This window comes from Panicum hallii, chromosome 4 (genome assembly GCF_002211085.1).
Source record: "Panicum hallii strain FIL2 chromosome 4, PHallii_v3.1, whole genome shotgun sequence".
NCBI classification, from domain to species: domain Eukaryota; kingdom Viridiplantae; phylum Streptophyta; class Magnoliopsida; order Poales; family Poaceae; genus Panicum; species Panicum hallii.
The window spans coordinates 47,307,360-47,333,962 of NC_038045.1; the positions used below are offsets into that span (position 1 = coordinate 47,307,360).

Sequence of the window (26,603 nt, forward strand, 5' to 3'; positions counted from 1 at the left end):
TTAGAACTATTAAATAAAATCTAATTATAAAATTAATTGTAGAATTTCTGAACTAATTTGCGAGATGAACATTAAATCATAATTAGAGGATGGTTATTGTAGCATCACTGTTGCAAATTATAAATTAATTAGGCTCATTAAATTCATCTTGCGAAATAGCACACATCTGAAAATAAATTAGACAAATTTTATTTAGTACTCTAAATGGTAATGGTAAGATTCTTTTTATATGTTGGGGCTAAAGTTTAGCCTTTAAAAACCTAACGGGGCCTTATTCACTCGCTTTTGCTCCCCGTCCAACCTTCTACGCTCACTACTTGCACGGCAAAAGAATCAAGAGCGAATTTTAAAACCTGCATCAAATTTGCCCAGCTTTATATTTCAAATAAAATTTGCCCTACTTTTAGAGCAGTGATCAGTTTTTCAAAATGCATGTAACTCTCCAGCTCCACTTTTCACGGCGACCATTCCCCAGTTAATTCTTGCAGACTGCAACAACGGACAAAGTTTGCGTTGTTCTCGCACACGTCTCCTGCCGGTACACCGTAAGCACCCGGGGCCCAGCGGCCGTCGGTACTCGGGCCGCTCTTGTCCAGGGCTCGATCTCCGCCCGCACCCCCCCCCCCCCCCCCCCCCCCGCGCACCTGCGGCCCGATTCGATCGCACGGCAGCTGAAAGATACGCGGCGTGCACCTGCAGGCCCTGCGATCTGAACGGCACGGGCTGGCCACGTACGGGTCAGATATCTCGCTAGCCCCACCACCGGCACTGACCGCCGATCGATCCGCGCAAGGACCAAAAACACCCGGCGCCCGCGACGTCTCATCTGCGTCGCACCGTCACGTACACACATGGGCGTACGGGGAGTACCTCGCCGTGACGGGCGCCGGCCACTTGCCGGGCGGCCGAGCCATTAGCGGCGGCGGGCGGCGGGCCCAGCCCAGGGGACGCTTCGAGAGAGCAGGGGACGCCGCCGCTTTGGAATGGCACTTCCACCTGCCGTCCCCTTTCCCGCCTTCTCGGTGACGCTCACGCCGCCATGCTAGCACGCCGCCGCGCGCGCGGAATGATGAGCGCTGCTGCCAGCAGCTGGATGCTTGGTTCGAGCAAGCAACCTTTGGATTCCAGCAAGGACAACCCCCAAAGCCTGAAAGGAACGGACCATGGTCCTGGTCCGGCACATGAACATGTCCCTGTGGGCTTGTGGCCGACAAAAAAAGGGACGTGTGTTGTTGCCACGTGCTCAAACGCCACAGGAAGGCTAGGCACAAATTATGGATCTTAAAGCACGTCCAAGCATGGGCATACAGGTGCTTGCCATAGTGGAAGACTAGAAGCAGAGGACACTGACACTAGGACCAATCCTTGCTCCTGCCATTTTTTACAGGAGCGGATCGGCACACACTGACACTAACACTACAATCACCACTACTACTGAATCGGCAATGCAGAGTAGCAGGAGCAGGACCGATGGACCAGGCGCATCGCAGAACACACACAAAAGGCCCACACACGCAGAAGGCCCGCCCATCTCGACTAGTTAGTTCATTCAGTCGCGGCCGAGCTGGGCCGCCTCCAGGTCGGGGTGCGCGGAGAAGTAGGCGAGCAGGCCGAGCAGCGGCGCGTTGATGTAGGTGGTGGGCTCGGACTGCTGGAACACGGCGCGCGCGTCGGGGAAGGCGTCGGTGCTGTTGCTGGGCCCGCCCACGACGGCGCCCACCAGCAGGTTCGGGTTGGGCGCCGGGCTGGCGTAGTAGGCGGCGCCCGCCTTGCACCCGATCCGCGCCGGGTGGGCCGCGACCGACGGCAGCGAGCTGGCCCGGTGGTGGATCCGGAGCGGGTACCGCGGGCCGTAGCCCACCATGTAGGACATCCGCAGCGGGTTGTCGCCCAGGATGTAGTCCACCTGCCGCTTGGCCACGCGGCGGAGCTGCACGGGCGACGCCGCGGAGGCGCCGCCGCCGCCGCAGGAGACGCGGGCGCCGGCGTGGCTGAGGTAGTTGGAGTAGGCGAGGAGGAGGAAGGAGAGCGACGTCACGTGCTGCATGTTGCTGTTGCCCACCTTGAAGAGGAGGCCGCCGGGGGAGTAGTCGATCTGCGGGTGCCCGGAGCCGGAGGAGATGCCGGGGAGGAGGCCGCAGATGAAGTCGTCGGCGTTCTCGCGGAACGACCGGAAGTACTCGTCCTTGCCCATCAGCACCTCCTGCAGCAGCACGATCCTTTCGATTAGCGCTGGACAGCCCAGTGTGATTTTGTATCAGTACCATCATGCATGATTAACAATGTAATGGTTCAGTAATTAGCATGAGAACGTAGTAATTCGCAGGGGACACGAGGCCCCCGTGACTCGTGATCGAGCTGCAAAGGCGCCGTGCAAGCACAGAGCCGGCATTGGGCAGAGAGGCAGAGAGTGAGAGAGTCCAGGGCCTCGGCGGTGCCACAACATGCTCTTGCCACTCGCTAATCAGTCACTGACAAAAAGCCTGGACTGGTACTGCTGATGCGTTGATTAGTCTATCCAGATAGAATCTTGGTCCCATGGTAGTGGTACAGAGGATATACTACTAATCAGTAGGCACTAATGGTCTGTTTTGACAGAAAAATGAAGGCCGTCAGTACTACTGAATCCCGGCATGTGAAACGGTGTGCAGGGTGCCAGGATCCACGAGACCATGATGAGAATGATTAGGTGGATAAACAAGATGCTAGTGCCCAATCCAGCCGAGCTCACAGAGTCACAGGCTGAGCTGAAAACCCTGAAAGGGCATTGATGCCTGCGGGGATTTGCAGATCCACCCACTGCACGGAAGCACACCAGTCCAGCCCAGTACTTGTACAATGTACATGAGAATGCTGCGCTCACGAGAAGGGGTATATCGCCATGGAGGGAGAGACGCTAGCTGACGTGACTCGAGCAGCACGGCAACATGCTCTCCGGCAGCCGGCCGGACCCAGGTGTCGGGTCAAAAGCGCGCGCGGCACTACAGCAGCGCGCGCGCGCGAAAAGGCCCCGTCCCGTTGCCCATGCTCCTAGCGAGTAGGGCCACTTCGCTACGGCTTCGTCTAGTCCTAAACCCACAACCGTCAGGACCTAACTAGCAGCCATCAAGGGATCAGATACAGTAAGCACGGCCATGGTGGCAAATTGCAAGAGCACGCGTCAGACTTGGAGACATGCCAAATGAGACGAGTCAGTGGCATCCCGGACCGCAGCGGGTGGTCCACCGGAGAGCCGGGGACTTGTTTAGATGCTCTCCAAATTGCAAATGTTATAAACCGGAGTACTGTAGCGCTTTCGTCTGTATTTGATAAATTTTATCTTAATTATGGACTAACTAGGCTTAAAAAAGATTCGTCTCGTGATGTACAATTAAACTATTATTTTTTTACATACATTCAGTGGTTCATGCATATATCCCAAAATTGATATGATGGAGAAAGTGTAAAAAGTTGGAATTCGAAGGGGATGCCCCGGAACTCGGAGGCACGTACGACGTCAGGGTCAGGGTGGGGCATATGCGCGCCGCGCTCGACGACGCTGCTCGAGTGCAGCGGAGCGGCGCAGAGGTCAGGGCAGGGCAGTGATGTGGCTCTGCTCTGCTGCTTTGGGGGTCTGGGCTGGGCTGCTGTACGCGGACCGATGCTACTACGGGGGGACTACGGGAGCAGAGCAGCAGCGTCACGCGGGGGAGGGACACGAGAAGGGGGCCAAAACCAGACAGACATCCATGGCCCCTAGCGTCGCGCAATCCTAGGCCACTTTTGGACCCAAAAGGTACACGCCAGAGTCTCAACTCGCGTCAGTAGAGTACCAAGCGTAATGCAATGGCGCGCAATGGTTTGGTGCAGCATTGAACTGAACATTGGGGACGGATGATAGAAGCCACGGACGGCGGTGACCGTTACCTTGGAGATGAGGACGTTGATGCCGGCGTGCTTGTTGTCCCAGCCGAACTCGTTGATGGCGTCGCTGGCGCCCAGCGCCACCTCGTTGCGCTTGATGTACTCGCGGTACTCCCGGCGGCGCGACGCGCGGTGCAGCCACGCCGCGCCCCACAGCAGCTCGTCCTGGTACCCGGAGTAGTCGCAGTAGCAGGGGCACACCGCAGCGCGGAGGCTGCCGCTGTACGCGCCGCGGTGCGCGTCCGCGAACGCGAACACCTGCCAGAGAACGAAGATGAAAAACCGCAAACTTTTTTTTGTGTCACACTGGAACGGAGGAGGCGTCGCGGGTCAGCAGCTAGGGGGCAAGAAGGCGGGCGGCGGCGCGCTTACGGCGACAGCGCGGTCGAGGAGGCGCTCGGAGTAGGCAGGGTCGGTGTCGCGGAACACGATGGAGCCCGCCGCAAGCGCGGCGGCGGTCTCGGCGGCCACGTCGGAGCCCGGGTGCGCGGCGTCCACCTTGTACACGGTGCGCGGGGTGTCCATGTCCTCGGGCCGCTCCCAGCACGCGTGGTCGCGGGACGCGTCGCCCACCTGCACGTACACCGTCCCGGGCGTCGCCGTCGCCTTCATCAGGTAGTCCGTCGCCCACCGGACGGCCTCCCGGGCCGCTGCCTCCTCGCGCGCGCCGAAGCTGCGCCCGAAGTCGATGAGGCCCCACGACATTAGCGTCGCCGTGAAAGCCATCGGGAACCCGAACTTCACGTTGTCGCCGGCGTCGTAGTACCCGCCCGTCAGGTCCACCTGCACAAGACATAGTACACCGTTTCATTTCACCAACCAGCTCAGCTCTCATTGCGATGCGATGCAAATCCTCCAATGGCGTCAGGGTTCGTGCACAAGAAACGAATGGAAGGGAGTGGTGCCCGTACGCCGGCCTCGGCGCCGTCGTGGATGCCCGAGTCCTGGCGCCACCGGAGGCGCTGGTCGGGGGGCAGCCGGCCGGACCGCTGGCCCTCGAAGAAGAGGATGCTCTTGTGGAGCGCGTCGCCGTAGTCGTGCAGGGCCAGCGCCGCCGGCGACGCAGCGAGGAGCACCAACACCACCACCGCGACCGCTATCGCCTTCGCCGGCGTGGACACAGGCCGCGCCATGGGGAACGACAGGCTTCTGTGTCTTGGGGGCGGGAGGGTGCAGTGGCGGGCGGTGGCAGTTTAGTCGGTTGGTGCTGTGCGGCGGGTCGGACACCGGCCGGAGGGGAGAGGAACTTATAGGGGCCCGGCGCTGGGGCGTGGTAAATGGCATGTGAGGCCGCGCAGGGAGGGGGATGGGCGCCCGAGCGAGAGCGACATGGGCTGCTGGGGAGTCCGGCCAATCGGGGAGAGGAAAGTGAGCAGGTCTGAACGGGGCGGCGCCCACTACGAGATAGCGGGCGGCGGTGCCTCCGGTGGTTGCTAGGTTCCGTGTGCCACGGTTTCAGCTTCTGCTAAAATGATTTTTAAAATGACTTTTCTGGCAAATCCGACGAAGATAGCTTTCGAAACCGTTTTTAAAATCGTTTAGTGAAATATGGGTTTGCGAGAGAAGCTGGACAAAATTACGATTTCCAACTTCTCCTCCCTAATGCAAGTTAAAAATAGTTTCACTGGATGCTTCATAGATAAAACTGCTGGAAAAATATCTATTTAATACAGCTTCATATAAAACTCTTAACTTCTTTAAGAAATCGTGCTAAAATAGCTCTTAATGTGGCTGCTCACGCGGCTTACACCATGATCCCCACGTCAAACTAACCCCACTACAAACCCATTTTTTTTAATAAGAAAAAACCCAATTGCAAGAGTAGGGCAATATAGTGTCTCATGGGCATAAAATCGTTGAGTGTGTGCAAACATTCTTCATCGACTGAAAGTTGGCTGAGATCTGCCATTTTTTAAGACGCGAACGCCAGGTAAACAGCCTGCCTGGCCTTCATCCACAGCTGCACTTGTGATGCCCGGCCTCCCTGGATGCTTGGAAGCTGAGATTGAGAGTGAGCAATGGCGTCACAATAACTGATCCATGTTGTCAACCCAAATAGCCGCATGATGACATGAAACAAGCACGATCAGTCGACCAGCTAGCAGCGGTTCGGCGCAACGTAAACTACCCTCGTCACGGCGGTGCAAGGACTATGATGAACCGGGTCGCACAGCCGCGCAGGGGGTTGGGCGAGGGTCAAAGCGGAGACCGGCCAGGCCCAGGAGGCCTGAGCACGACGTGACGGGTCGAGAGGATGAGAGCTTGGAGCCTCTGGATCTGGCGAGGGCCCCGGCCGCCGGCGATCGAGCTCGTCGCGTGACGACGTGGGTTCGCTCGCTGGGCAGCCGACGCACGCACGGTACACGTCTGCGGCGGCGATGGCGTGGGGCAGGCATGTGCGCGGCGATACGCCGGGCGGCGGGCGTGGGGAGGACCGTGCGCCCGCGGCGGCGCCCATCCCTCCCGCCGCCGCCGCCGCCGCCGGTGATCCTGCGAGCTGCCGATCGCTCGCCGGGGCGGCTCCAGTTTCCGATGGCAAAGGTCGGAGTGGGCCGTGCAGTGAGTGACACGGTAAAAGCACTGGTCCCTCGTCGATCAGAGCAGAGCCTGTCGGCGCAGGTCCATCGGCAGGTCACCGTGCAGCCGCCCGGTATGCTTGCTACAGTGGTGCCGCAGCTGGTACAAGGATACGATCTGCGCGGCTGCTGCCCGTAGCCAGAAGTCCATAGCCATTAACCAAGTAAACCGACCATGTGAGGGAGCAGATCCGGTCGTGCTTTTTTATGACGGCAGATGGAGTACTACTCTCTCCTGCGGTCTCTGCCCATAAACCAGGGGGTGTACGTCTCCGGACACACGTGACGCCACGCCGACATGTTTGCCTCCTACTCCCTTGTTGGAAATCCTCCAAGAAGGCAACGGTTGGCGTGGGTGTACCGGCGGAGGACAGGCTTGGCCCGCCAAACGGGCTTGCTCTGAGGTACACCAACCTGTTCACAACTCACAAGTGCTCAATATGTTTAATTAGGTGAGCTTTAGGTTGTCAGAAAAAAACATTAGAAGAATAATTTTGAGCAAAATTTTGTTAAACGTTAAGTACGTTCATAGAAAAAAATAAATAAATGCACTGGTGTTTCATTTTTTTGATTTCCTGTTGGTATATCTTACAAGAACAAACTCAATTTTGCAAATCCAGATTAAAATGAATGAAAAGTCAACGCACATTAACCAATAACTAATAAGTTAGATTATCCTAAATATGTAGCATGATCCTCGCCGTTCACTCCAACCAGCTACCTCCATTTTCCACCTCAGCTAGAGTGGCACATGCCTCTACTCAACCATCAAAAACTTGTGGCACAACCAACCTGAATTGCACCGACTCAAGTGCGATGATTCTTTCTCGGAAGGCAGTAAGTACTCAACCGCACTTCAAACGGTGTAACTCCGTGGTCTGTCGGGTAAGTTCCGATAAACCACCTAACTCAGGATCAAAATAAGGTACCTCGCACGAAGACGAGTTCAGATATACAATCACCGATAATTTTACACCATAGACATAATATTACATTAGTATTCAAACATACATAGTAGCAAGACTTAACTAGTATAAATTTATACAAAACTGTTCAGAGTTAAAGTACCTGCAACGGAACATAAAATGCGACACATTCAGACGTCGCGGAAAGTATATCGAGCTAAGCCCAAGCTCAACATCACTCGAACGGACCTGTGTGGTCCGGGGACGGATCCCACTCCACGGACCAACCATCGGGAAGGACATAGGGCCAGGGCACAGGCAAAGTAGAGTCCACAGGTGGATTATCTGGAACAAAAGTCACATTGCAAGGCTGAGTATTCTAATACTCAGCAAGGCTTACCCATTTCATGGTATACTTAGCCATGTAGCTAGACTATGAAAGCTTATAATGGTTCTGGGTATAGTTTCAGCTGAAAAGCAACAAAGAGTAGTTCCTTAATTTCAACTTTTAGCTTCCAGGTTCTAATTGATTATTCATTCTAGGTAAGCAGCTATAACTACTCAAGCATGGTAGAAATTTTTAAACATCATTTTTTATCATCGTAAGGTTACTCTTATTACTCTATGTGGCAAAGGGATCAAACAGTCTCAATCTCCGCGCGAAACGGACGATTCTGAATCGAATTTCAAAACCTTACAAGGGTAAACCTAACTCACACGCTTGGAACATCCAATGATCATTCTGAAGCAACCGTTTGCCTTTCGTTCCGACTCGTGGATCAGTGCCACCACAAGCGACTGTAGGATCATACGCACATCCAATGTGCAGGACGTACGTCTGTAGCGCGACTACATGACCGTACTCCTGTCCGCTGTGCGGAACGTATTCCCGCACATCGGTGCGTGTATGAAAAACCAAATTACGAGTGGTGGGGGGTATGTCCACTCCTCCGGTCGATCGGTTACTAGGCTTACCGCTTACCATATTTCACGGCATGTGGCTAGTACTTTCAAACGCTTAACCACCGCTACTATACACTGCGAACTTATCAAATTTTCAACAACACAGACGGGGTTTTTACCAAGATCATGATTCATAATCACAACCCCGTCCGTCATCCTTATAGTGGTTGCAGAAATATAAACATTGCAACTCCTATAAAGCTCGCGAGTGACAGGGAATCACTCGACTTCTAACGGTCCTATTAGCTTAGCAACTAGTCAGACTCAGGTTCTAGTATTTACTACATAGGTTCCTAGGAATATGCAACTAAGGTTTGAATACAAGTCCTAGAAACTTAAATGTCCAAGTAGACATACATAGATATATAAATTGCAGTGTAGTAAAAATAGCGATTTATGTTCGGAGCTTGCTTTCGCTGGTGGGGCTAGGGTCAGAGATGTTAATACTAAAAGTTTCCGAACCGGGGTTCGGGGCTTTTGTTAAATCTGCGATAACGTTCCTGGGGTCTTCAGCAATATCCCCTTCTGGTTCCGGGATTAGCTGGTAATCTCCGTCAGCGAGAGTTGTCGAGTCTGCATGATATGCAAACATTATAGTTAAGGTAATGCATATACTTCCATTACATTTTACGATAAAGTTGCAATCTAACAAGTTAATAAAATTTCTTCTACGGGCAGTCATTTATCGAGTATTAAATTACATTACTTAATTTCAATCGAACAATATCTAGATCATAAATTATTTTTCTAGTTTGATTTACTGCAAACCTAAGGATATAAATTTTACTGGAAAAAGGCTGATCTGAATCTAAGCTATTGTGATTTTATCAAAAATTTTATCCTTATAGCAATTATGCTATAAAATAAACAAAAACAGTATTGTGATATTAAGTTCTATTTATATCAGAAGTTCAACATGATATCTTGTGCTGCAATTTTGTGAATATATTACACTACTCAAAAGTAACCCTCTAATTTAATTTCATAAATTTTCATAAACCAAAACTATTATTCATGAATTATCTTTGAATCTAAGACTAAATTTATAACTTAAGCTACTCTATGCTACTGATGTTCAAAATTATATCATGAATTAAACATGCTGAAAGGAAGTTAGGGTAAAATTTTTAGCTACTAACATTAACAGACTCATCTTTTAATAAATCCTAAAGCTTTCATCAATATAACACAAAGACACTTGAACATTATAGCTAGGAAACAGTTATGAGTCTATAAATTTTACCTAGAGCTATACATGAGACACATGTCCTATGTTTCAAATTTTATTACCAGCACAGCTATGGATCAAGAGATCTAATTAGCACACCCATTTTCTAGTATTTATTCTAATTCAAAATATTTACTTAATTAATCAGCTCAAGGTTATAACACAAAAGTTGTAGAGTTTACTTCAAGGATTTAAACAAAACTGGTTTGACATTTTTCTGAATTTTCTAAAAATTCTTACAAATTTTTAAAGATCACCGATTTGAATTGGAAGGGAGGGACTAAAATCTTGCAGTCAGGCCCATAGAAAGATTTAAATCGATGCAATCAAATCTCTGGCTCGTCGGGGAAGAGAGCTGAGACTCGTCGGCCAAATTTCGGCGATGGTGGCCGCCGGTGGCGAGGGGGAACCGGCTAGGGAGAATCAGGGGACTAGGGATGTCCTTGCTGGGGGTGATGTGATGGTCGGGGTCGACCGGAGGGGGTGGAACGACGACGACCCGAGGTGGCGGCGATGGAGCTCGACTATCGCGGCGGTGTTCTGGCGAGGGGGTTCACCGGTGGTGGTCCAGAGGTTGGGGAGAAGCTCGAGGGGAGCAAGGTGGTTCGATTGAGCACCTTGGCGAGGATTGGGGTAGTCGGGAAAGTAGGTTCCCACGGCAAACCGAGGCGGCGGCGGAGAGGTCGACGGCGACGGCGATGCTCCGGTGATCAACGGCGGTGAAGGTCCTACGCACGAGCATCGATGAGCCACGGGTGATGCACTGCTGCATTCAATTGAGACTAACGGCTATGGGAAAGAGGTGACCGATGGTGACCGTGACGATGGCGGAGGAGAAGAACACCGGCAAGCGTTGAGAAGGCCAAACTGGAGCTCAAAGAAGTCGACTGAAGGGTGGGCGAGCTTCATAGGAGCACGGCAAAGCTGCTGGAGGTGATGGTGTGGCTTGAGAAGGGGCGGGGCGAGCTGTCCATGGCGGCGGGCAGGGGCTGCGGCGGAGGTCCGGTGAAAGCAATCGAACAGAAGAAGTCAACAGCGGGCGCGTGAGGGGTAAAAGAAGTCGAGGAGCGTCCTGGAGCATGATTTAAGACCAGGAGAAAGCACGGCGAGCAGTAGCAGCTGTTGTCGACCGGCGGCATGACGTGGCGGCCGGGCGGAGCTCGGGCAGAGGCGGGGCGGCGTGGCGCGCGCGGGAGAAGGCCAGAGGAGAAGAGCTAGGGCGACGGCCGGCCTGGGGGCAACGCGTGGGAGCTGCTAGAGCAGGAGGTGGCACCGGCAGAGCTGCAGCGACGGTGAGCTGCGGCGGCCTGCGACGGCAAGGTGGTTCGGTCGGGCGGCGGAGCAGCGTGTCACGCTCGGGGAAGGCCAGTGGGGGAGCGCTGAGGTGGTGGCCGAGCTCGGGGGCGATGCGTGGATGCCAGGAGAGGCAAGCAGGGGCCTCAGGAGGCGCGTCATGGCAGCCAGCGGCGGCGCTGCTGCGCGGCAGAGGGGGAGCAGAGGAAGAAGAAGGGAGGGGCGCCAGGGGCTGAGTTATGAACTTCAAAAACTCCAGGGACCTCACTATAACACAAAATTTCCTACTATTCTAAAGCTCAAATGAGAAAATGGTCAGAATAAAAGTTTTAGAACTTTTCAAACCCTACAATTTCTATTTAGGGTTCAAATTCAAAAACTCAAAGGATAGAGCTTTATTTAAAAACTTTGGACTTAATTCAAACTTTTAAAGTTTTTGTCCTTATTAGGGTAAATTTCATATATTTTTGGACTTAATTGCAAGTTTTATGCACTGCAATGATGACTAACACTCTTACGCTTTGATCCCTAGTTAAAATTGGAAATTACATTTATAATTCAAATATTTTGCATAAAAGGACTCATATTTTTTTGAAAATTTACACATAAGTCCTTATTTCCACACATTCACACAATTTCACTCAATTCAATACATACATTACTCATTCTTCCCTAATGTTTTACAAATTTGACACCTAGGGCGTCACAGAACTGTTGCTAATAGCATCCAAGTGCGATGCAAATTCAACGATGCTTTAAACTTCCTCTCACACACGATGCTGGATCCTCCATTTGGCTGCAACGTACAGTCCTCGGATACGAGACAGCAAACGCATAGCGTGTTGGTTGTCTCGCCGATGGGCAACAAAAACGGTCGGGGGGTTCGAGCCCCCGGTCTTGCACCTTGTAGGCACCGCATATTTACACGGTGGAATTGACGTGTCTGGTTATGGCCAACCTCATTTAGGTTATATTCGGACGTTTGAAAAAAGTCCTACTCACCGGCAATGCTAGAGTTCGGAGGATTTTATTGACCGGAAGAAGGTTGAGCTTCTTCTTTACAATAATATTATAAAAACAGTCATTTCCCCACCGGTCGAGTTTAACTTTTTTCAACTTTTTTCAGCTGTAAGACCCATATAGCAAATAAATAAAAGAAAAAGTTTGCTGACAGCTTACGATGGAACTCTAACTAGTATCGAGTATTCTTGTCGGTGTAGGTTTGCGGCATTATTTATTCACTGGGCATCAAGGATTGTACTGGCGTCGAGGTTAGAAATTTCTTATCGAGCATCGCGGACTGCAATGGTAAAATCGATGCTCGGATTTTCTCTCTTCTAATTGCGGCATCGGTTTTCCACATGTTACGGGCGATTTAAAGCAAGAGATGTGTAGCTAAAGTAATAGCTTGCAATGTTTTGACAAGTTACACCTCTCGTGTTGTGACACAACAAGAGATGCAGATGTGATCTTAAATTTAACTGGTATATCTGCATATTGATTTGTGAAAGAAAAAATACGCTAAATGCATGTCTAAAATCAAACTCCAGACCCATAGCCTAGAGGTGGTAAAGGGCTAAAAAATTTAGCCTAATAAATTTTGAGACCCAAACTTAATGAGGACTGGATCAAAATATTATATATTTTTGAGTAAGGCTAAATTGAATTGTGAAGGATGGATAAGGACCATGATTTTCGAGTACCATCTCTACCCATAGGACGGAAAGCAGATCGATTTTATGAACAGACTCTCTTATTCCAAAACTGGCTTTTCCAACTGTGTGCCACGCAACCTTGGCATGGGACCCACATGTCAGTGCCCAAGGCCAGCTGAGCCGCCGTAGTAAATGGGGCCGTTGTGGTTTGCGCCGGAGGAACGGCGAGGCCGGACGGTCACCAGCTCGAAAGCCGTGCTTGTTTGGTTTGCACGTACGAACGGTGCAAACGGCCTAGAGTAGCGAGAACGGGAGCTTTTGAGGACAACGCCAAGAGACACGGGACGACCGGACGAGCCAGCCAGCCGAAGAACACATGCCTAGCCGGCAGCCGGGCACCGAAAGCCTGCCGGCCGGAGGTGACACAGGCGTGGCGCTCGTTAGACCGGTGGGTTTCGCCAGGCGCTAGCAGCGGCTGCTCCTCCGGCCATGATTTTTACTGGGAAGAGTAGCCGCACGTCTTGTCGCTTTACAGCGGGCAGAAAGAGGGCAGGCCGGCGGGGAGAGAATCGCCGCGATCATCAGCAACGGCGAGACTATCCGCAGCAGGACAGTGAATATCCAGACTTCATCTACTACTTACTAATGGCTACTCCGTAGACCGTACGTACTACTTTGATCAGTTTTCACCACCATTTGATAGTGTGCTAAAGTTTGGCATGTCATTCGCTCTATCTAACCGTCTTACTAGTTCATTTCGGTGACCAAAATTGATGAGTTCTCACTTGGCCACTAGCCCACTAGTCGTAGGGCAAACCAAGCAGCTCGTCTGTTCACTACTGAATTATATTATTTTTTCTTCTCTGCGAACCTTTCAGCATGGCCACAGGCCACTACCAAGAAAAGCTTCATCTGCTGAAAAGATTCTCAGAGAAACGGTTTGACCAGCAATGTCAGGGTCAGGGAGAACACGGCGACCGTCAAAGGATGTGAGCCTTTGTCAGCTCCTTTAGCCCAGTGTCCTAGGAATCTGACCCGCGGTTTGGTTGCCGTGTTCTTTGTTGTTAGAGCATCTGCAGCACCGCAATGGCACTAGCTACGTAACTAGCTGAGATGGAGGTGAGAAAAAAAAGAAACACTATTATATACTCTCTCTTCTTTAAATACACTATTAGTTGCACCTATTCACCTCTCATTTCCTTATATTGCACGTAGGATAGAGAATCACATTAGCTAGCTACGTCTCCGCCTGTTGAACCTTGCCCTTAAAGCAAGACCCATGACCCTCCACGGCTTGGGCTACCGTGTCTTTCAGGCTCTGCCATCGTCTCATTGCATACTGAGGCAACAACTGAAACCAGACATGTGACAACAGTACGACACGATAACCTTCATCCCCATGTGTGAGTCTGCAGATCGGAGGCCGGCCATGTTACCGTGATCCTACAGCCCTGCTGTGGTGAAGAACAGGGGAAGAGACAGCCAACACTTAGCCGCATGCGCGAGCACATCTCATCCCGAATACAAATGACGCGCAGCAAAACAACAGTTTTGCCGGCTCTCAGTCGCCAGAGATGCATGTGCACACTGCGCCCTGTTGTCACGCTAACTGCCATACCATCTCAGGCCCGCGGCCCGCCCATACTGCATCATCATCGCCATAGTTGCACGATATCAAGTATTCGGTATGCTCTGCAAAATACCGTGTGGCCACATACGCAGTACACAGGATAAGATTAAGATCAGGCAGATTATCTAGTCATATTCCCCATACTAGGAAACAACAAGATAAACGCCCCATGTGCGAAAAAAAGTGGTCAAGGATTGGGTGTTTCTTTGATCATGAACTCATGATAGATTCAGCATGATATTGGTTCTGCACTGGAAAATGTCCAAGATCGTTCAAAATTCCTTGAGGGTAACATTGTAGGGACAAGAGTCAAATGACACGTCAATCCACCATCCTAGCTGTGAATTTTCCGAAGGAAATCAGGAGCAAGGCAGGCATCACTGCCTCCTGCCACGCCCTTTCTTCGATTGCTGTTGTTCTGCCTGTTCCTTCCCTGAAACTTCGCTGATATCAGCTGCACGATCCAGAGAATAGGAACCCGAATTAGTGAAACAATAAAATTCAGTGCCTCATCTTCAGTGATTGTAAACCCTGGAGAAACAAAGCATAGTACCATCAGGCCCACGGGTCATGAGAGCAAAAAAGATGTTGTTGAGCTTCTCCATCTTCTTTGCATCCTGAGCTTGATCTGTCTTGAACTTCAAGCACTGTGGGCAATAAACTTAGGTCAGCAAAGCAGGGATACTTAATTTCAATCAAACTTCATTCAACATGCAGACACATTACCTATCAATTAATGGCCTTTCGAGCAACTAGTAATAAGTTACACAACTAGAGGTCTGGTTTTTTATATCATTAGGTACTTTTCTAAGCTTAGAATACACAATGCTTGCTCCTGTAACAAACAAGCAAGATGTAATACTACTATGGCAAGTTCGAGGTTCTGGCTTTCATTACAGCACATTAACAACTGAATCTGCAGTACATTGGCAAATACAAACCAACATAAAACACAACCTAAATGAAGCAATCATGACAATATTAACTGAAGCAATGCCTTCCACAAGTATGCTTATCTCAATGCATAACAACAGTACTGGTCAATTAAAATATGTGCTTTTGATGCAACATACTGGACCATGTATGAAAGGCGATAACTGGAAACGCAAGGTCAATCTTTTTACAAAAGAAAACAGCAACAACAAAACCTGTTGTTCCCAAGCTGGGGTAGGCTCTTATAAGTCCAAAAAAAATTAATTTGTCGGGAAAAAGGTGTTTACAACTAGATAAGTAAGTATAACATGGACCTAACATGTGACGACCATTATGGACAGTTTAGATAACACAGTCAAAGACATCAGACAGGAGTGCAGGAGTGCATTGCATTTGCTCCTGCTCCTAAAAATAGAAAATTAAGTGCATGCCAGCGTGATAGCATGAGGCATAAAAATTATTCTGAAAAAAAAGACATCCAAATTCATTTGTTCAAACAGACGTGTGGCAAGGCATATGGGTTTTGAGTACCACTTTAACAATTTGGAAGTGGTCTTATTAGTGCTTTAACAATTAGAACAATCTATATGTGTAATATGAACTATGAATGAAATTGCATAGTAAACAATTGAGTTTGGAATATACCATATATTGTTTCATATAGAACAATTTCAATAAACTAATCACCACTAATTAGACTATCAAAAGATGATTGGAATTTTAGGAGATCTAACCGTTAGATCTAAATGGATTTTTTTTTCTAAAAAAGAAAACCAATCATGTGAAACAATGGCTACCACAGAAGCCTAGTTAGCATTGGGCTACAGAACAATTTGACGTCAAAACTATGATGACAAAATCAGCACCAATAACAGCATTAGAGGAACTTCTCTATTCCATATTCTGAGCGTCTTTGGATATATGTAATATGTAGCTACTATTTTGTCATCATAGCGTGTTAATCTTGTTATTCAATATAGGTGGAATCTATCAATAGAAAATCCTAACTCACTGCCTCATATTTGGCTACAAGCATCAATTCATTGATACTGATATTTGCACAAACAGTAAAATTCCATTGTATTGCTCATTCAAAAAAAAAAGATTTTAGGCAGTAAAGTTAGCTTTTAGCTGGAACTCTTACACTGGCAGCTTATTCATCAGAAAACATCAACACACGAGATTGATGACCACAACAAACTAACACAGCTCATAGTTTAATAATTTATCTCAGTTAGAGATCACAAGGATAAGCATGTAAATACGATCCAGTAAACCTTCAAAGATTACTCTACTATTTGCAAGTAAATAACTACGAAGTAGATGCCACATTCTGAAGGTTCTGCAAGCGAAGTGCTTTCTTGAAAGTACTATAATGTTTATATTAGCTCAAGACATTCTAAACTCAGTAACATTTATTCAACATCAACTTGAAGGTAGATGTCCTAGGTGAAGAAGGTTTCTAATAAAATACCTATCCAACTAAAGACTTGATCTGACAGTAAACCTCCCTTGCAGAACTATAACAATCAATCATATATTGTAGGAAATCCATTGTAGAAAGGCAATGTCCAAGCATGCATTTGTGCTAGGAAACCTATGCCTACATAGTTCCACAATTGATGTTTAAGCTTTACCACAGTTCGCTTATGCTGAGAGCAATCAGCTGCACGGCCATATGACATATGGTGACATTTATTGCAGTGATTTGTGCAAATTCAAGAGAGGGAGGCTCCAGAATAGTGAAGCAATGTGGAAATTACATTACTACACAAGACCTGCATTACTCTACTGGAAAATGCATAAAAGCTGCAGATAAGACAGAAAACAGTGTTCCCCACTAGAATAAGCGCCTTACAAACAGCATCCTTCATTATCCAACTAACAGAAAACAGTTCATATATGATGGTCATCTAAAAAACTAACTAACTGGAACTACGAGCAATTGACTTGTAAATAATAATAATTTTTTAAAGTGGAAAGGAAAACCATGCATGCCATCATTTGGTAACTGCTTTTCACGACTAATTTTGACTAATTACACACAAGAGTAATATTCACTAGTGCCACATAATCACTAAGATTTTGAGATATGAATGAGTCATTCCAGAAACAATTATTCTTAGTTTTCCTACCCTCAAACAGATGTTGCCAATGGTCCAATACATTTTAAGAATGCTGAATTTTAGGTCACATACTGCCAAATATCCTGGTTTCTCATACAAAATCAACACAACAAACAACCTTATGAGACACAGATGATTACTCTAATGAAGTCAAATTTGTCTAGATCAGCACAAGTCCCCTGCAATTTGCACAATTGCATGGCCACAATAGCATATACAATATAGAACACACCATCTACCAGGCTTCCATGTTCGATCCAACACCAGTAACAGCATAGAAGCAAATCTTAGTAAATAAAGGTCAGGCGCGGTACCTCACGGTCGTCGGTGACCTTGAGCACGAGCTTCCCCTCGCAGTGCCTGTACTTCATCACATAGCGGGTCTGCAGAGACACGTGCGCAAACTGGTTAGGTTAAATCGAACGCTCGGAACGAAGCGGGAGGGGATTCAGGGGATAAAGGGGAGGAGATCGGGGTAGCGACGGCGTACGGCGCTGGGGTCGGCGCGGAAGAGCTGCACGGACCGCTCCACGAACTCGTCCCACGAATCCACGTACACCATGGCTGCGGCGGCGAGGGACGGATTCGGCGCTGGCGCGGTGTGGGGGTGGCGTGGTCGGATCTGGGGTGGCGCTCCTACCGGCGAAAAGAGACCGTCGCGGTTTAAATAGGATTTGCTTTGGGTGTTGAACAGACAACAGAGGACGCCTGGATGCGGATGGGGATGACGGAGAGGACGCCGACGCAAGGGAGGCTGCCCGCGGACGGAGAGGACGCCGGCGAGGCGGGCGGGAGGAAACTGGCGCGTGCTAGATGGGGACGGGGAGTCGGGGAGGACGAGGACGGGGCCGGCGGACGTGGCGTGCGGCGGGGTTCGGGCAGACGGGATTTTTTTTTCTTTTTCTTTGACGAAGGGGAGATTAGATTGGAGTAGTGCCGCTGCTTGGGCCTTGGGGTGTCGCATTCCCGAAGTGGGATGAGTTTTGTGCGGCGGCAGCCTTGCGGACCGAGGGCCGGGCTGAGAGTGGAAAACTCTTGATGGGCTGCTGTGCACATGGGCTTCCTTAGGTGCATTGACCTTTTGGTCTCCTTTGGAGGGAACAAGGCCCGCGCACATGTAGCATCTGCTTTTCAGTCAGGTTTGCCATGAGGCATCAATGGGCGGTGAATGGGTGAAAGGAATCTGAAACGCAAACTGTGTGTTTGCATCAAATGTGTGAAGTATTCTGGACGCTTTGGAGTATTACCTAGCGGAATAGCACAATTCTTGCACATAGAAAAAGAAAAAAAAAACGCAGGAGTTTATTTTGTGCCTGGCATGTGGCCGCATAGCTGCCATACAAACATGTGGCCAATCTCTTAGCACGCAAGAAAAGGCGATTAGTAACCATCAACCAAATCTCGTATCACACACGAAATGACGCTTTGACGTGGATACGGGTCGCGCCCGGGTCACCAACAAGATACGGCCAGAACCGCACACCAACTCCCCGTACAATACTCAATGATTTCTTTCGTTTTTACCGCGCGCCACAGAACGAGATCGGCGAGTAAAAGAGGATGAAGCGCCAGGCCGGCGAGATCCGGCGCGCCGCAAACCGCCAATGGAACCGGGCCGGCGCTGCCCCTAAAACCCTAGTCCGTGACGGCTGATGCTCCCCACATCCCCGCCCGTCTCCTGACGCATTCCGTCGAACACCCCGTCCGCGCCGACGGCGAGGCGCACGCTCGCCTGGGCGTTTCGTCGAACGCCACGGCGGCGGAACGCGCTTGCATGGACAATGCGTCGAGCACCATGACTCCATGAGAGCAAAGCCGGTGTACTGAGGAACCGATTATACATTACATCACGAACAGGAACCAGTAATACAGCAACTCAAACACCACCGCGCCGTCGCGGAGTACATGTATTTCCGAGCTACTACTAGATAGAACTAGCAAGCGGCGAAAGCAAATAAGATTATCGGGGGTAGCCAGGCATCACGGCTCAGAAGTCCTCGTCGAGGCTGAAGACGTGGTTGGCCGCGCCGCCGCCGTTGAGGCTGTTCATGACGGAGGCCTTCTGGTAGTCGCCGACGCGCTTCTCGAAGAAGTTGGTCTTGCCCTGCAGCGAGATGAGCTCCATCCAGTCGAAGGGGTTGGCGGCGTTGTACATCTTCCTGCACCCGAGCGCCATGAGCAGGCGGTCGGCGACGAACTCGATGTACTGGCTCATGAGGGCGCCGTTCATGCCGACGAGCGCGACGGGGAGCGCGTCGCAGACGAACTCGCGCTCGATGTCGACGGCGTCGGCGACGATCTCGCGGACGCGGGCCTCGTCGAGCTTGCTGCGGAGGAGGTCGTAGAGGAGGCAGGCGAAGTCGCAGTGCAGGCCCTCGTCGCGGGAGATGAGCTCGTTGGAGAAGGTGAGGCCCGGCATGAGGCCGCGCTTCTTGAGCCAGAAGATGGCGCAGAAGGAGCCCGAGAAGAAGATGCCCTCAACGCAGGCGAAGGCGACGAGGCGCTCGGCGAAGCGCTCGCCGCCGTCGATCCAGCGCATGGCCCAGTCGGCCTTGCGGCGGACGGCGGGCACGGTGTCGATGGCGCGGAAGAGGCGGTCCTTCTCGGCGCCGTCGCGGATGTAGGTCTCGAGCAGCAGCGAGTACATCTCCGAGTGGATGTTCTCGATGGCGATCTGGAAGCCGTAGAAGGCCCGCGCCTCGGCGACCTGCACGTCGGACATGAAGCGCGAAGCGAGGTTCTCGAGCACGATGCCGTCGGAGGCGGCGAAGAAGGCGAGCACGTGGGAGACGAAGTGGCGCTCGTCGGGGGACAGCGCCTCGTCCCAGTGCCGCGCGTCGGCGGAGAGGTCCACCTCCTCGGCCGTCCAGAAGGACGCCACCGCCTTCTTGTAGAACTCCCAGATCTGCGGGAAACGGATCGGGAACATGGAGAAGCGGTCCGAGGACTCCGCCAGCAGCGGCTCCTCGGCGTCGCACGCGGGCACCAGTGTCGGCGCGGCAGGCATCGTCGGAGATATTGGGTTGGGGGGGGGGATTTGGTTTGAGGAATGGGGAATTGGGGGGATTCCGAGATGGGTTACGGAGTGGAGCGGGGAGGCGCGAGATTTATAGGGCGAGGTGGGGGATTGGAGATTTGGGGGGAGATTTTGAATTGGAACGGGGTTGGCGCTGGCTTGCGAGGGAAGGAGGCGGGAGCGGATAAGGGTAGGAGGGAGGCGCGCCGTGCGACGGAAGATTGGGGAAAATTTTGATTTTGCCGGGGGATTTGAAAATTTCGGGGGAATTTTGCGGGCGGCGAGCGGCGCGCCGGGGGGAGGAAGCGAGGGGAGGAGGAGATCGGCGCTGCGTGTTGGCCGTTTCGGATTGGCCGTCCGGGGTTGGCGTGTCGGGGACGCCTCGGTGAAATGGGAGCTTGGACCTGTCTGAGGTCATGTAGAGGAAAGTGCGATTGGGCTTGCGTGGGCCGTTAGATTTGGGCCTTTCTTTATATCGTGGGCTAACGGATTCTATGGACCGCCGCTCTCCCAAATTTCGTTCTGTCGCCTACACACAGTAAGTAAAGTAGCACATGCGGGATGAAACAGCTGTGGCCCACAACGGCTCATGTCTGGACAAGGCCACTCCATGCTGGATTTGTGGTTACGGGACGGGCCTTCGTTCTTCTTGTTTCCGGTGGCCCGTTTGTTTGTCTTACATGCCACGTGCTATTGTATTTATGGGCCACGGATGACTTCGTGGGCTTAATGGCCTTGTAGGCCGAATTACTGCTATGTAAATCTTTTTGTGGCAATTTTGATATTATTTTTGCTTCCCCCTTTTGTTTTACTATTCCTTTGTATATTGTTTTTTTTTCTTTTGATTTATTACTCGTTTCTATTTATTTCTGTATAATTTTTAATTTTATTTTCTTCTCTTTTTTTCTTTTTGGTAATTCTAACTTATACTTTCTTAGTTCTTTCATTTCTTTTCTATTTTCTTTTGCTTCTTCTTTTTCGTTTTATTTTTGGTAATACTAACTGTTCTTTTCTTTTTCTCTCTTTTGGAGCAGTGGATATGGGCAGGAGATGTTTTGTGATAAAACATAATTATTGCATAGTGTCCCATCACTGGCTCGATGTCCCATTCCTTTTAAAACCCTTTCCAAAACAAAACACCATCGAGTTCTATCATTGCCAGAAAAAGCTTTTCTAAAACTTAGAAAATACAAAGGACTGAGTGAGTTTTACCATTGGCTTTATAAAGCTACACCGACACTTTTACACCAATAGAACTCGTTTAATCTTTCGTCCTTGTCACTGCATGAACTTGGTAAGTCAGCATGAGAAAAAGCTTATGAGCAAGCACGGGATGCAATGCTCCTTCTTGGACGAAACGAAAACAGTTTCTTGAGCTTCTACTCTCCAGTACTGCAGTAACCATATTCTTAACCGATTTCTCTTCTGCACTCCCAAGCCAAGCCATAACACGGTGCTTGGACACGGGCAATTCCACAACCACCGCAGCTACCTCCCCTGCTACGCTCACAAGCCAATTCCTCATGTGCCCCTTCTGCTTAAACGTGCAAGCCTTTTCTCACACGGCTATTTGCTTCAATTCAGTCAGTCAGTCACTACACCCAAACGTGAACACAATAAAGATTTCTGTCTCGCTACCAGAAAGGCCCAAACTTGCAGAGAACGCCCATGACTTGTGGTGGCACTACTCTCTTCGTCGAGCTATAAAAACAGGGCAAGATATGCAGCCTAGGCCATCACCATCCAGGCAATCACCAAAGACAGCACAAGATATTCACCACGAATTAGCCCAGTTCAGTTCACAGCAATGGCTGCTTTCGCCGCTGTGGTTGCCATTGCCGTCCTCGTCCTTGCAACGGTCGCCGACGCAGCTTCGACGCCGGCGGCCGCGGCGACGACGACGACCAAGAGTGCACCGGTGATCTACATTTTCGGGGACTCGATGTCCGACGTCGGGAACAACAACTACCTCCTCTTGTCCCTCGCCAAGTGCAACTACCCCTGGTACGGCATCGACTACAAGACCGGCTACCCCACCGGGAGGTTCACCAATGGCCGGACCATCGGAGACATCATGGGTGAGAGCACTTTCTTGCATTGAGAAATTCACTAGTTTCATCGTCTGCCCGAGTGACATTGTGCAATGCAAATTACGCGTTCAGCTGCTAAGTTTGGCGCCCCGCCCCCGGTGCCTTTCCTCTCCCTGTACATGACCGACGACGAGGTCCTCGGCGGCGTCAACTTCGCGTCCGGCGGCGCCGGGCTCCTCAACGAGACCGGCATTTACTTTGTAAGCTACAAAACCGATGTTGCTTCGCTTCATGTGCTTCTGAACATTCCCAGTACCTCGGAAAACTGCAACATGACCACGAACCTGCAAACTTTCAGGTTCAGTACCTGTCGTTCGACAACCAGATATCGTCCTTCGAGCAGATCAAGAACGCGATGATCGCCAAGATCGGCAAGAAGGCCGCCGAGGAGACTGTCAATGGCGCAATATTCCAGATCGGGCTCGGTAAGAAAATTAATGTATTCGATTTCTTGAGCTCAGTCGATGCACGCAATGGCATCAACTTGACACGACGCGAGCGCTCCGCTGTGCAGGGAGCAACGACTACGTCAACAACTTCCTGCGGCCGTTCATGGCGGACGGCATCGTGTACACCCACGACGAGTTCATCGGCCTCCTCATGGAGACCATGGACCGGCAGCTCACGGTACGAAACGGACGCACCGCGCAATGCTGCCATCCTAGGATCGCATTCTGAAATTCGTTTCCGCGCAGAGGCTGTACGATCTCGGCGCGCGCCACATCTGGTTCAGCGGGCTGGCGCCGCTGGGCTGCATCCCGTCGCAGCGCGTGCTCTCGGACGACGGCGAGTGCCTGAACGACGTGAACGCGTACGCCCTCCAGTTCAACGCCGCGGCCAGGAACCTGCTGGAGGGGCTGAACGCCAAGCTGCCCGGCGCGCGCATGTCCCTCTCCGACTGCTACTCCATCGTCATGGAGCTCATCGACCACCCCCAGAAATACGGTAAGCCTAGCCGTGGCCACGCCACGTTTGAGCGCAACGTACCGTATCGGTAACCGCCGTGCGCGCATCCGGGTGCAGGGTTCAAGACGTCGCACACGTCGTGCTGCGACGTGGACACGACGGTGGGGGGCCTGTGCCTGCCGACCGCGCAGCTCTGCGCCGACCGCAAGGACTTCGTGTTCTGGGACGCGTACCACACCTCCGACGCCGCCAACCAGATCATCGCCGACCGCCTCTTCGCCGAGATGGTGGGCACCGGCGCCGTGGCGCCCGGCAACGGCACGTCCCCGCCCCGCGTCGTCGGCGCGCCGGCGCCCACCCGCGTCGCGCCGCCGCGCAAGCCTTGATCACCCACGCCTTTTTGTGTGGCAACTCCGACTCGTGTCCCGTTAGTCGGCGCTGTTCCAGAAAAAACAATTGCATGATAGCACCTGTGTTTGATGAGTTATTATTCCACGTGGTAGAAGAGAGCAAGGTGAAATCGTAGTATCGCCATTGTAATACATTTTTTTCTTTGGAAAAAGCATGAAACGATGTCCCAAATCTTCAAGAATCCTAATTTTGCACGAGATGACTCGATGTTCCAACCAATTTCAATCAAACTCGCCAAAAGCCCAACACAACACAACCTTATCCCAAACAAGAACTTCAGGTGTCGTGTTCGTACATATGCACGCGTACGTACCACGTCTCAACAAACCCTTGTTGCTCCTCCCGCAAGAAACAAACCACAGCGCCTGACAGACAGCCGGTGCTTGCCCAGGGCGTGCCGCGGCCAGCCGAGTGGCCGGCGATGAACGAGACCGCGGAGCTCTGGATCCTCGCGCTCGGAGCTGCGCTCTTCTTCGCGGTGGCATTTGCCACCAGGCGCTCCTGGTGCGAGGAGCCGGCGCCGCCGGAGTCCCTGTCCCCCGAGCAGAGCCAGAGAGCCGCCCTGGCGGCGCTGGCGGCCCTGGAGCCTCCGGTGGCCGCGGCGCGGCCCGCGGTGGTGCTGCCGCGCTTCCCGTACGCGCGGGGCAGGGCGTCGGAGACCCTGGTGTGCGCGATCTGCCTGGAGGCGCTCCGTGTCGGCGAGGCGTGCAGCGAGGTGCCCGGGTGCCGGCACGTGTTCCACGGCGACTGCGTCGGCGCGTGGGCGAGGAGCAAAGGTAGCTGCCCGCTGTGCAGGGCGAAGATCGTGCCGGGATCCGGCGGCGCCGTCGCCGCCGACGACATGGTGTAGCAAATCCTACGCCGTCGCCTGTTACACGGCCTGATTCTTGTTTTGGTGTGGCTTGATGCACGTCGAAATACCATCATCTGATGACATCACTCCGATTTGGTCATGTTCTATAGATATTGTGGCATAGCTAATTTGACATTGATCGCTAACATAAACAAGGTATATGTTTGGATTGTTCGTATAAAACTGGCATAATTCGGGTTTTCATGAAATTATTTCGCAATTGATATTTTACAATGTTTAGTATCATTTTCATGTGTCAATGTTGGAGAGGGATGCGGGTATAATCCCAGGAAGAGTTAAATCTGTATGCCCAAAAAATGTGACCTCATAACAGAATTAGAGTAGTGATATCTACACACGGATTTTTGTGCCGGGCCAAAACCCGGTGCACCTCTTTCATTTTCTACCTCCCATTGGCCTCCTTTCTAGCTCTCAATCTGATCTCAGGCGGTGGTTTCTTCTTGATTCTCTACCTCCAATATAAGCGAGCTTCACTTCGATTTCTCACACCAACCATGCCATCCTCATTTAGACCTCGATGGTTCTTTGCCTCACGCGGCCAAATAAGCTAAAAACACAAGTATTAGGCGGGAGAGGGATGCCCTTTTCCTCGAGGGGTGGGGAGCTGAATTTTGGGAGAAGGAGAAAGTATTTTTAGCATTGTGGGATCGTGTATTTGTTGGATCGATCCGTCCATCAATAATGATAGTTTTTTTCTTCTTGTGTTGGATGATCTTAGAATCCGGAAAAACAAAGCCAACAAAGTACGTTTCGACGATGGGTTTTTCAACACGAATTTATTGTATTTTATCATTCTTAGTGTTGTTGTTCGGTTCTTATTACATATGTTTTGGATCCACCTGTCGGTGATGTTGTTAGATCAAATCAAAAGATTTTTTGCGTGCTTTAGAAATAGAAATAAAGATTTATTAGTGACAATCATGGCCATAATGAATTCTAATATTAAAAATTCTATGCCAAATTGCTATTCAACATACTAAAAGAAGTCTTTAACCTACTATGAAAAGTATTAGTGTTCCCTCCCGACTCCAATTTCTCCATCTCAAACGAACTATACCGGTATACCCTTCTAACGCAAATCGCATGTGTATCCTCCCGCACGTCATCCTTTGTGACCGAGAGCGGCGCATCGGATAGATACCCTATCGCTCTGGATCGCGGGAGACAAGGCGCCGGCGCCGGCGTTCATCTGATCATCCGCGACAACTATGGCGTTGCAGACGGGGGATGAGATCTTCTTACTGATGGTAGTCCCGCTCATCGCGCTCTTCTTCCTAGCCTGCCTCTGCAGCGTGTGTTTGCGACGAGAAGTGCGCGCCAACGGCCAGGGGCATCCGCCGCCGCGGAACGAGGAGCGGCTGAGGGCCCCTGTGGTGCTGGCGCACTTCCCTTATGCGGCGCGGGCCAGGGCGGCGGCGGCGTCGGAGCCGCCGCCGGTGTGCGCCATCTGCCTGGACGAGCTCCGGCAGGGGCAGCTGTGCAGCGAGGTGCCGGCGTGCCGCCACATCTTCCACGAGGGGTGCATCCGCGCGTGGGCGAGGAAGAAGAACACCTGCCCGCTGTGCAGGGCCAGGGTCGTGCTGCCACGAGCGGCCTACGGGATAGCGGCCGCCGATGACATGGTGTAGCAGCAGCAGCAGCAGCAGCAGCCGCGCGCCGCCTGTCAGTTTAAAGTTGCTCGTGTTTGTGATTCGATGCAGCCGACGACCCATCATCCTTGACTTGAGTCAACTGTCAAGAAATCGGAATGGATAGTGTTTGCACAATTCCATCACTATTCATCTAGGTTTCTGTTAATTTCATTAATATTTCAAGTGGAATTGAGTTTGATATCAGATACTGTATATTTGTTTGTGCGTAAGATCACCTAATCAACATTAATGTTATGGAATTTCGAAAAGAAAACGTTAATGTCTTTTTTTTTATTTCTCGAATGCGCATCTTTATTATATTACAAGGGAATTGAAATCTACACAACATGCGGTTACCTTGATGATGCACGCATATAGCCAGTGTGCAGGCTGGTGCAGAGAAAAAGTCACTTTTGTTCATTTCTTTTCTTCCTGAATTTTCGAAGGTAGAAATAGAGCTGGC

At 50.9% G+C, this 26,603-nt stretch overlaps 6 protein-coding genes across 6 annotated transcripts; 3 read left to right on the forward strand and 3 right to left on the reverse strand.

Annotated features, from left to right (window-relative positions):
- Positions 1-1,405: 1,405 nt before the first annotated feature.
- On the reverse strand, positions 1,406-5,159 carry LOC112889862 (endoglucanase 17-like). The gene is made up of 4 exons (XM_025956643.1): positions 4,815-5,159; positions 4,276-4,686; positions 3,907-4,161; positions 1,406-2,203 (listed from the first exon to the last, which is right to left on the reverse strand). Exons 1-4 carry the CDS (start codon positions 5,034-5,036, stop codon positions 1,550-1,552), a joined length of 1,542 nt encoding a protein of 513 aa, XP_025812428.1. The 5' UTR covers positions 5,037-5,159; the 3' UTR covers positions 1,406-1,549.
- A 9,178-nt stretch (positions 5,160-14,337) lies between these two features.
- On the reverse strand, positions 14,338-18,129 carry LOC112888416 (signal recognition particle 9 kDa protein). The gene is made up of 4 exons (XM_025954626.1): positions 17,703-18,129; positions 17,527-17,595; positions 14,707-14,800; positions 14,338-14,607 (listed from the first exon to the last, which is right to left on the reverse strand). Exons 1-4 carry the CDS (start codon positions 17,772-17,774, stop codon positions 14,531-14,533), a joined length of 312 nt encoding a protein of 103 aa, XP_025810411.1. The 5' UTR covers positions 17,775-18,129; the 3' UTR covers positions 14,338-14,530.
- Positions 18,130-19,018: 889 nt separating this feature from the next.
- Positions 19,019-20,507, reverse strand: LOC112888488 (ribonucleoside-diphosphate reductase small chain-like). The gene has a single exon (XM_025954709.1). It carries the CDS (start codon positions 20,217-20,219, stop codon positions 19,200-19,202), a length of 1,020 nt encoding a protein of 339 aa, XP_025810494.1. The 5' UTR covers positions 20,220-20,507; the 3' UTR covers positions 19,019-19,199.
- A 1,472-nt stretch (positions 20,508-21,979) lies between these two features.
- Positions 21,980-23,832, forward strand: LOC112890241 (GDSL esterase/lipase At5g37690-like). The gene is made up of 6 exons (XM_025957143.1): positions 21,980-22,306; positions 22,391-22,518; positions 22,617-22,743; positions 22,833-22,945; positions 23,014-23,263; positions 23,342-23,832. Exons 1-6 carry the CDS (start codon positions 22,036-22,038, stop codon positions 23,608-23,610), a joined length of 1,158 nt encoding a protein of 385 aa, XP_025812928.1. The 5' UTR covers positions 21,980-22,035; the 3' UTR covers positions 23,611-23,832.
- A 224-nt stretch (positions 23,833-24,056) lies between these two features.
- Positions 24,057-24,485, forward strand: LOC112890570 (RING-H2 finger protein ATL39-like). Its single transcript, XM_025957437.1, has one exon. It carries the CDS (start codon positions 24,057-24,059, stop codon positions 24,483-24,485), a length of 429 nt encoding a protein of 142 aa, XP_025813222.1.
- A 1,232-nt stretch (positions 24,486-25,717) lies between these two features.
- On the forward strand, positions 25,718-26,137 carry LOC112890571 (E3 ubiquitin-protein ligase Os03g0188200-like). Its single transcript, XM_025957438.1, has one exon. It carries the CDS (start codon positions 25,718-25,720, stop codon positions 26,135-26,137), a length of 420 nt encoding a protein of 139 aa, XP_025813223.1.
- The last annotated feature ends 466 nt before the right edge of the window (positions 26,138-26,603 follow it).

Excerpts from the sequence above, each read along its gene's own strand:
- LOC112889862 (XM_025956643.1), bottom strand. The coding sequence starts at position 5,036 with ATGGCGCGGCCTGTGTCCACGCCGGCGAAGGCGATAGCGGTCGCGGTG. Across the intron at positions 4,687-4,814 it reads ACGACGGCGCCGAGGCCGGC|GTGGACCTGACGGGCGGGTA; the intron begins GTACGGGCACCA and ends TGTCTTGTGCAG. Across the intron at positions 2,204-3,906 it reads TCAACGTCCTCATCTCCAAG|GAGGTGCTGATGGGCAAGGA; the intron begins GTAACGGTCACC and ends GTGCTGCTGCAG.
- LOC112888416 (XM_025954626.1), bottom strand. The coding sequence starts at position 17,774 with ATGGTGTACGTGGATTCGTGGGACGAGTTCGTGGAGCGGTCCGTGCAG. Across the intron at positions 17,596-17,702 it reads TCCGCGCCGACCCCAGCGCC|ACCCGCTATGTGATGAAGTA; the intron begins GTACGCCGTCGC and ends GTGTCTCTGCAG. Across the intron at positions 14,801-17,526 it reads AGGTCACCGACGACCGTGAG|TGCTTGAAGTTCAAGACAGA; the intron begins GTACCGCGCCTG and ends TATTGCCCACAG.
- LOC112888488 (XM_025954709.1), bottom strand. The coding sequence starts at position 20,219 with ATGCCTGCCGCGCCGACACTGGTGCCCGCGTGCGACGCCGAGGAGCCG.
- LOC112890241 (XM_025957143.1), top strand. The coding sequence starts at position 22,036 with ATGGCTGCTTTCGCCGCTGTGGTTGCCATTGCCGTCCTCGTCCTTGCA. Across the intron at positions 22,307-22,390 it reads GACCATCGGAGACATCATGG|CTGCTAAGTTTGGCGCCCCG; the intron begins GTGAGAGCACTT and ends TTACGCGTTCAG. Across the intron at positions 22,946-23,013 it reads CCATGGACCGGCAGCTCACG|AGGCTGTACGATCTCGGCGC; the intron begins GTACGAAACGGA and ends GTTTCCGCGCAG.
- LOC112890570 (XM_025957437.1), top strand. The coding sequence starts at position 24,057 with ATGAACGAGACCGCGGAGCTCTGGATCCTCGCGCTCGGAGCTGCGCTC.
- LOC112890571 (XM_025957438.1), top strand. The coding sequence starts at position 25,718 with ATGGCGTTGCAGACGGGGGATGAGATCTTCTTACTGATGGTAGTCCCG.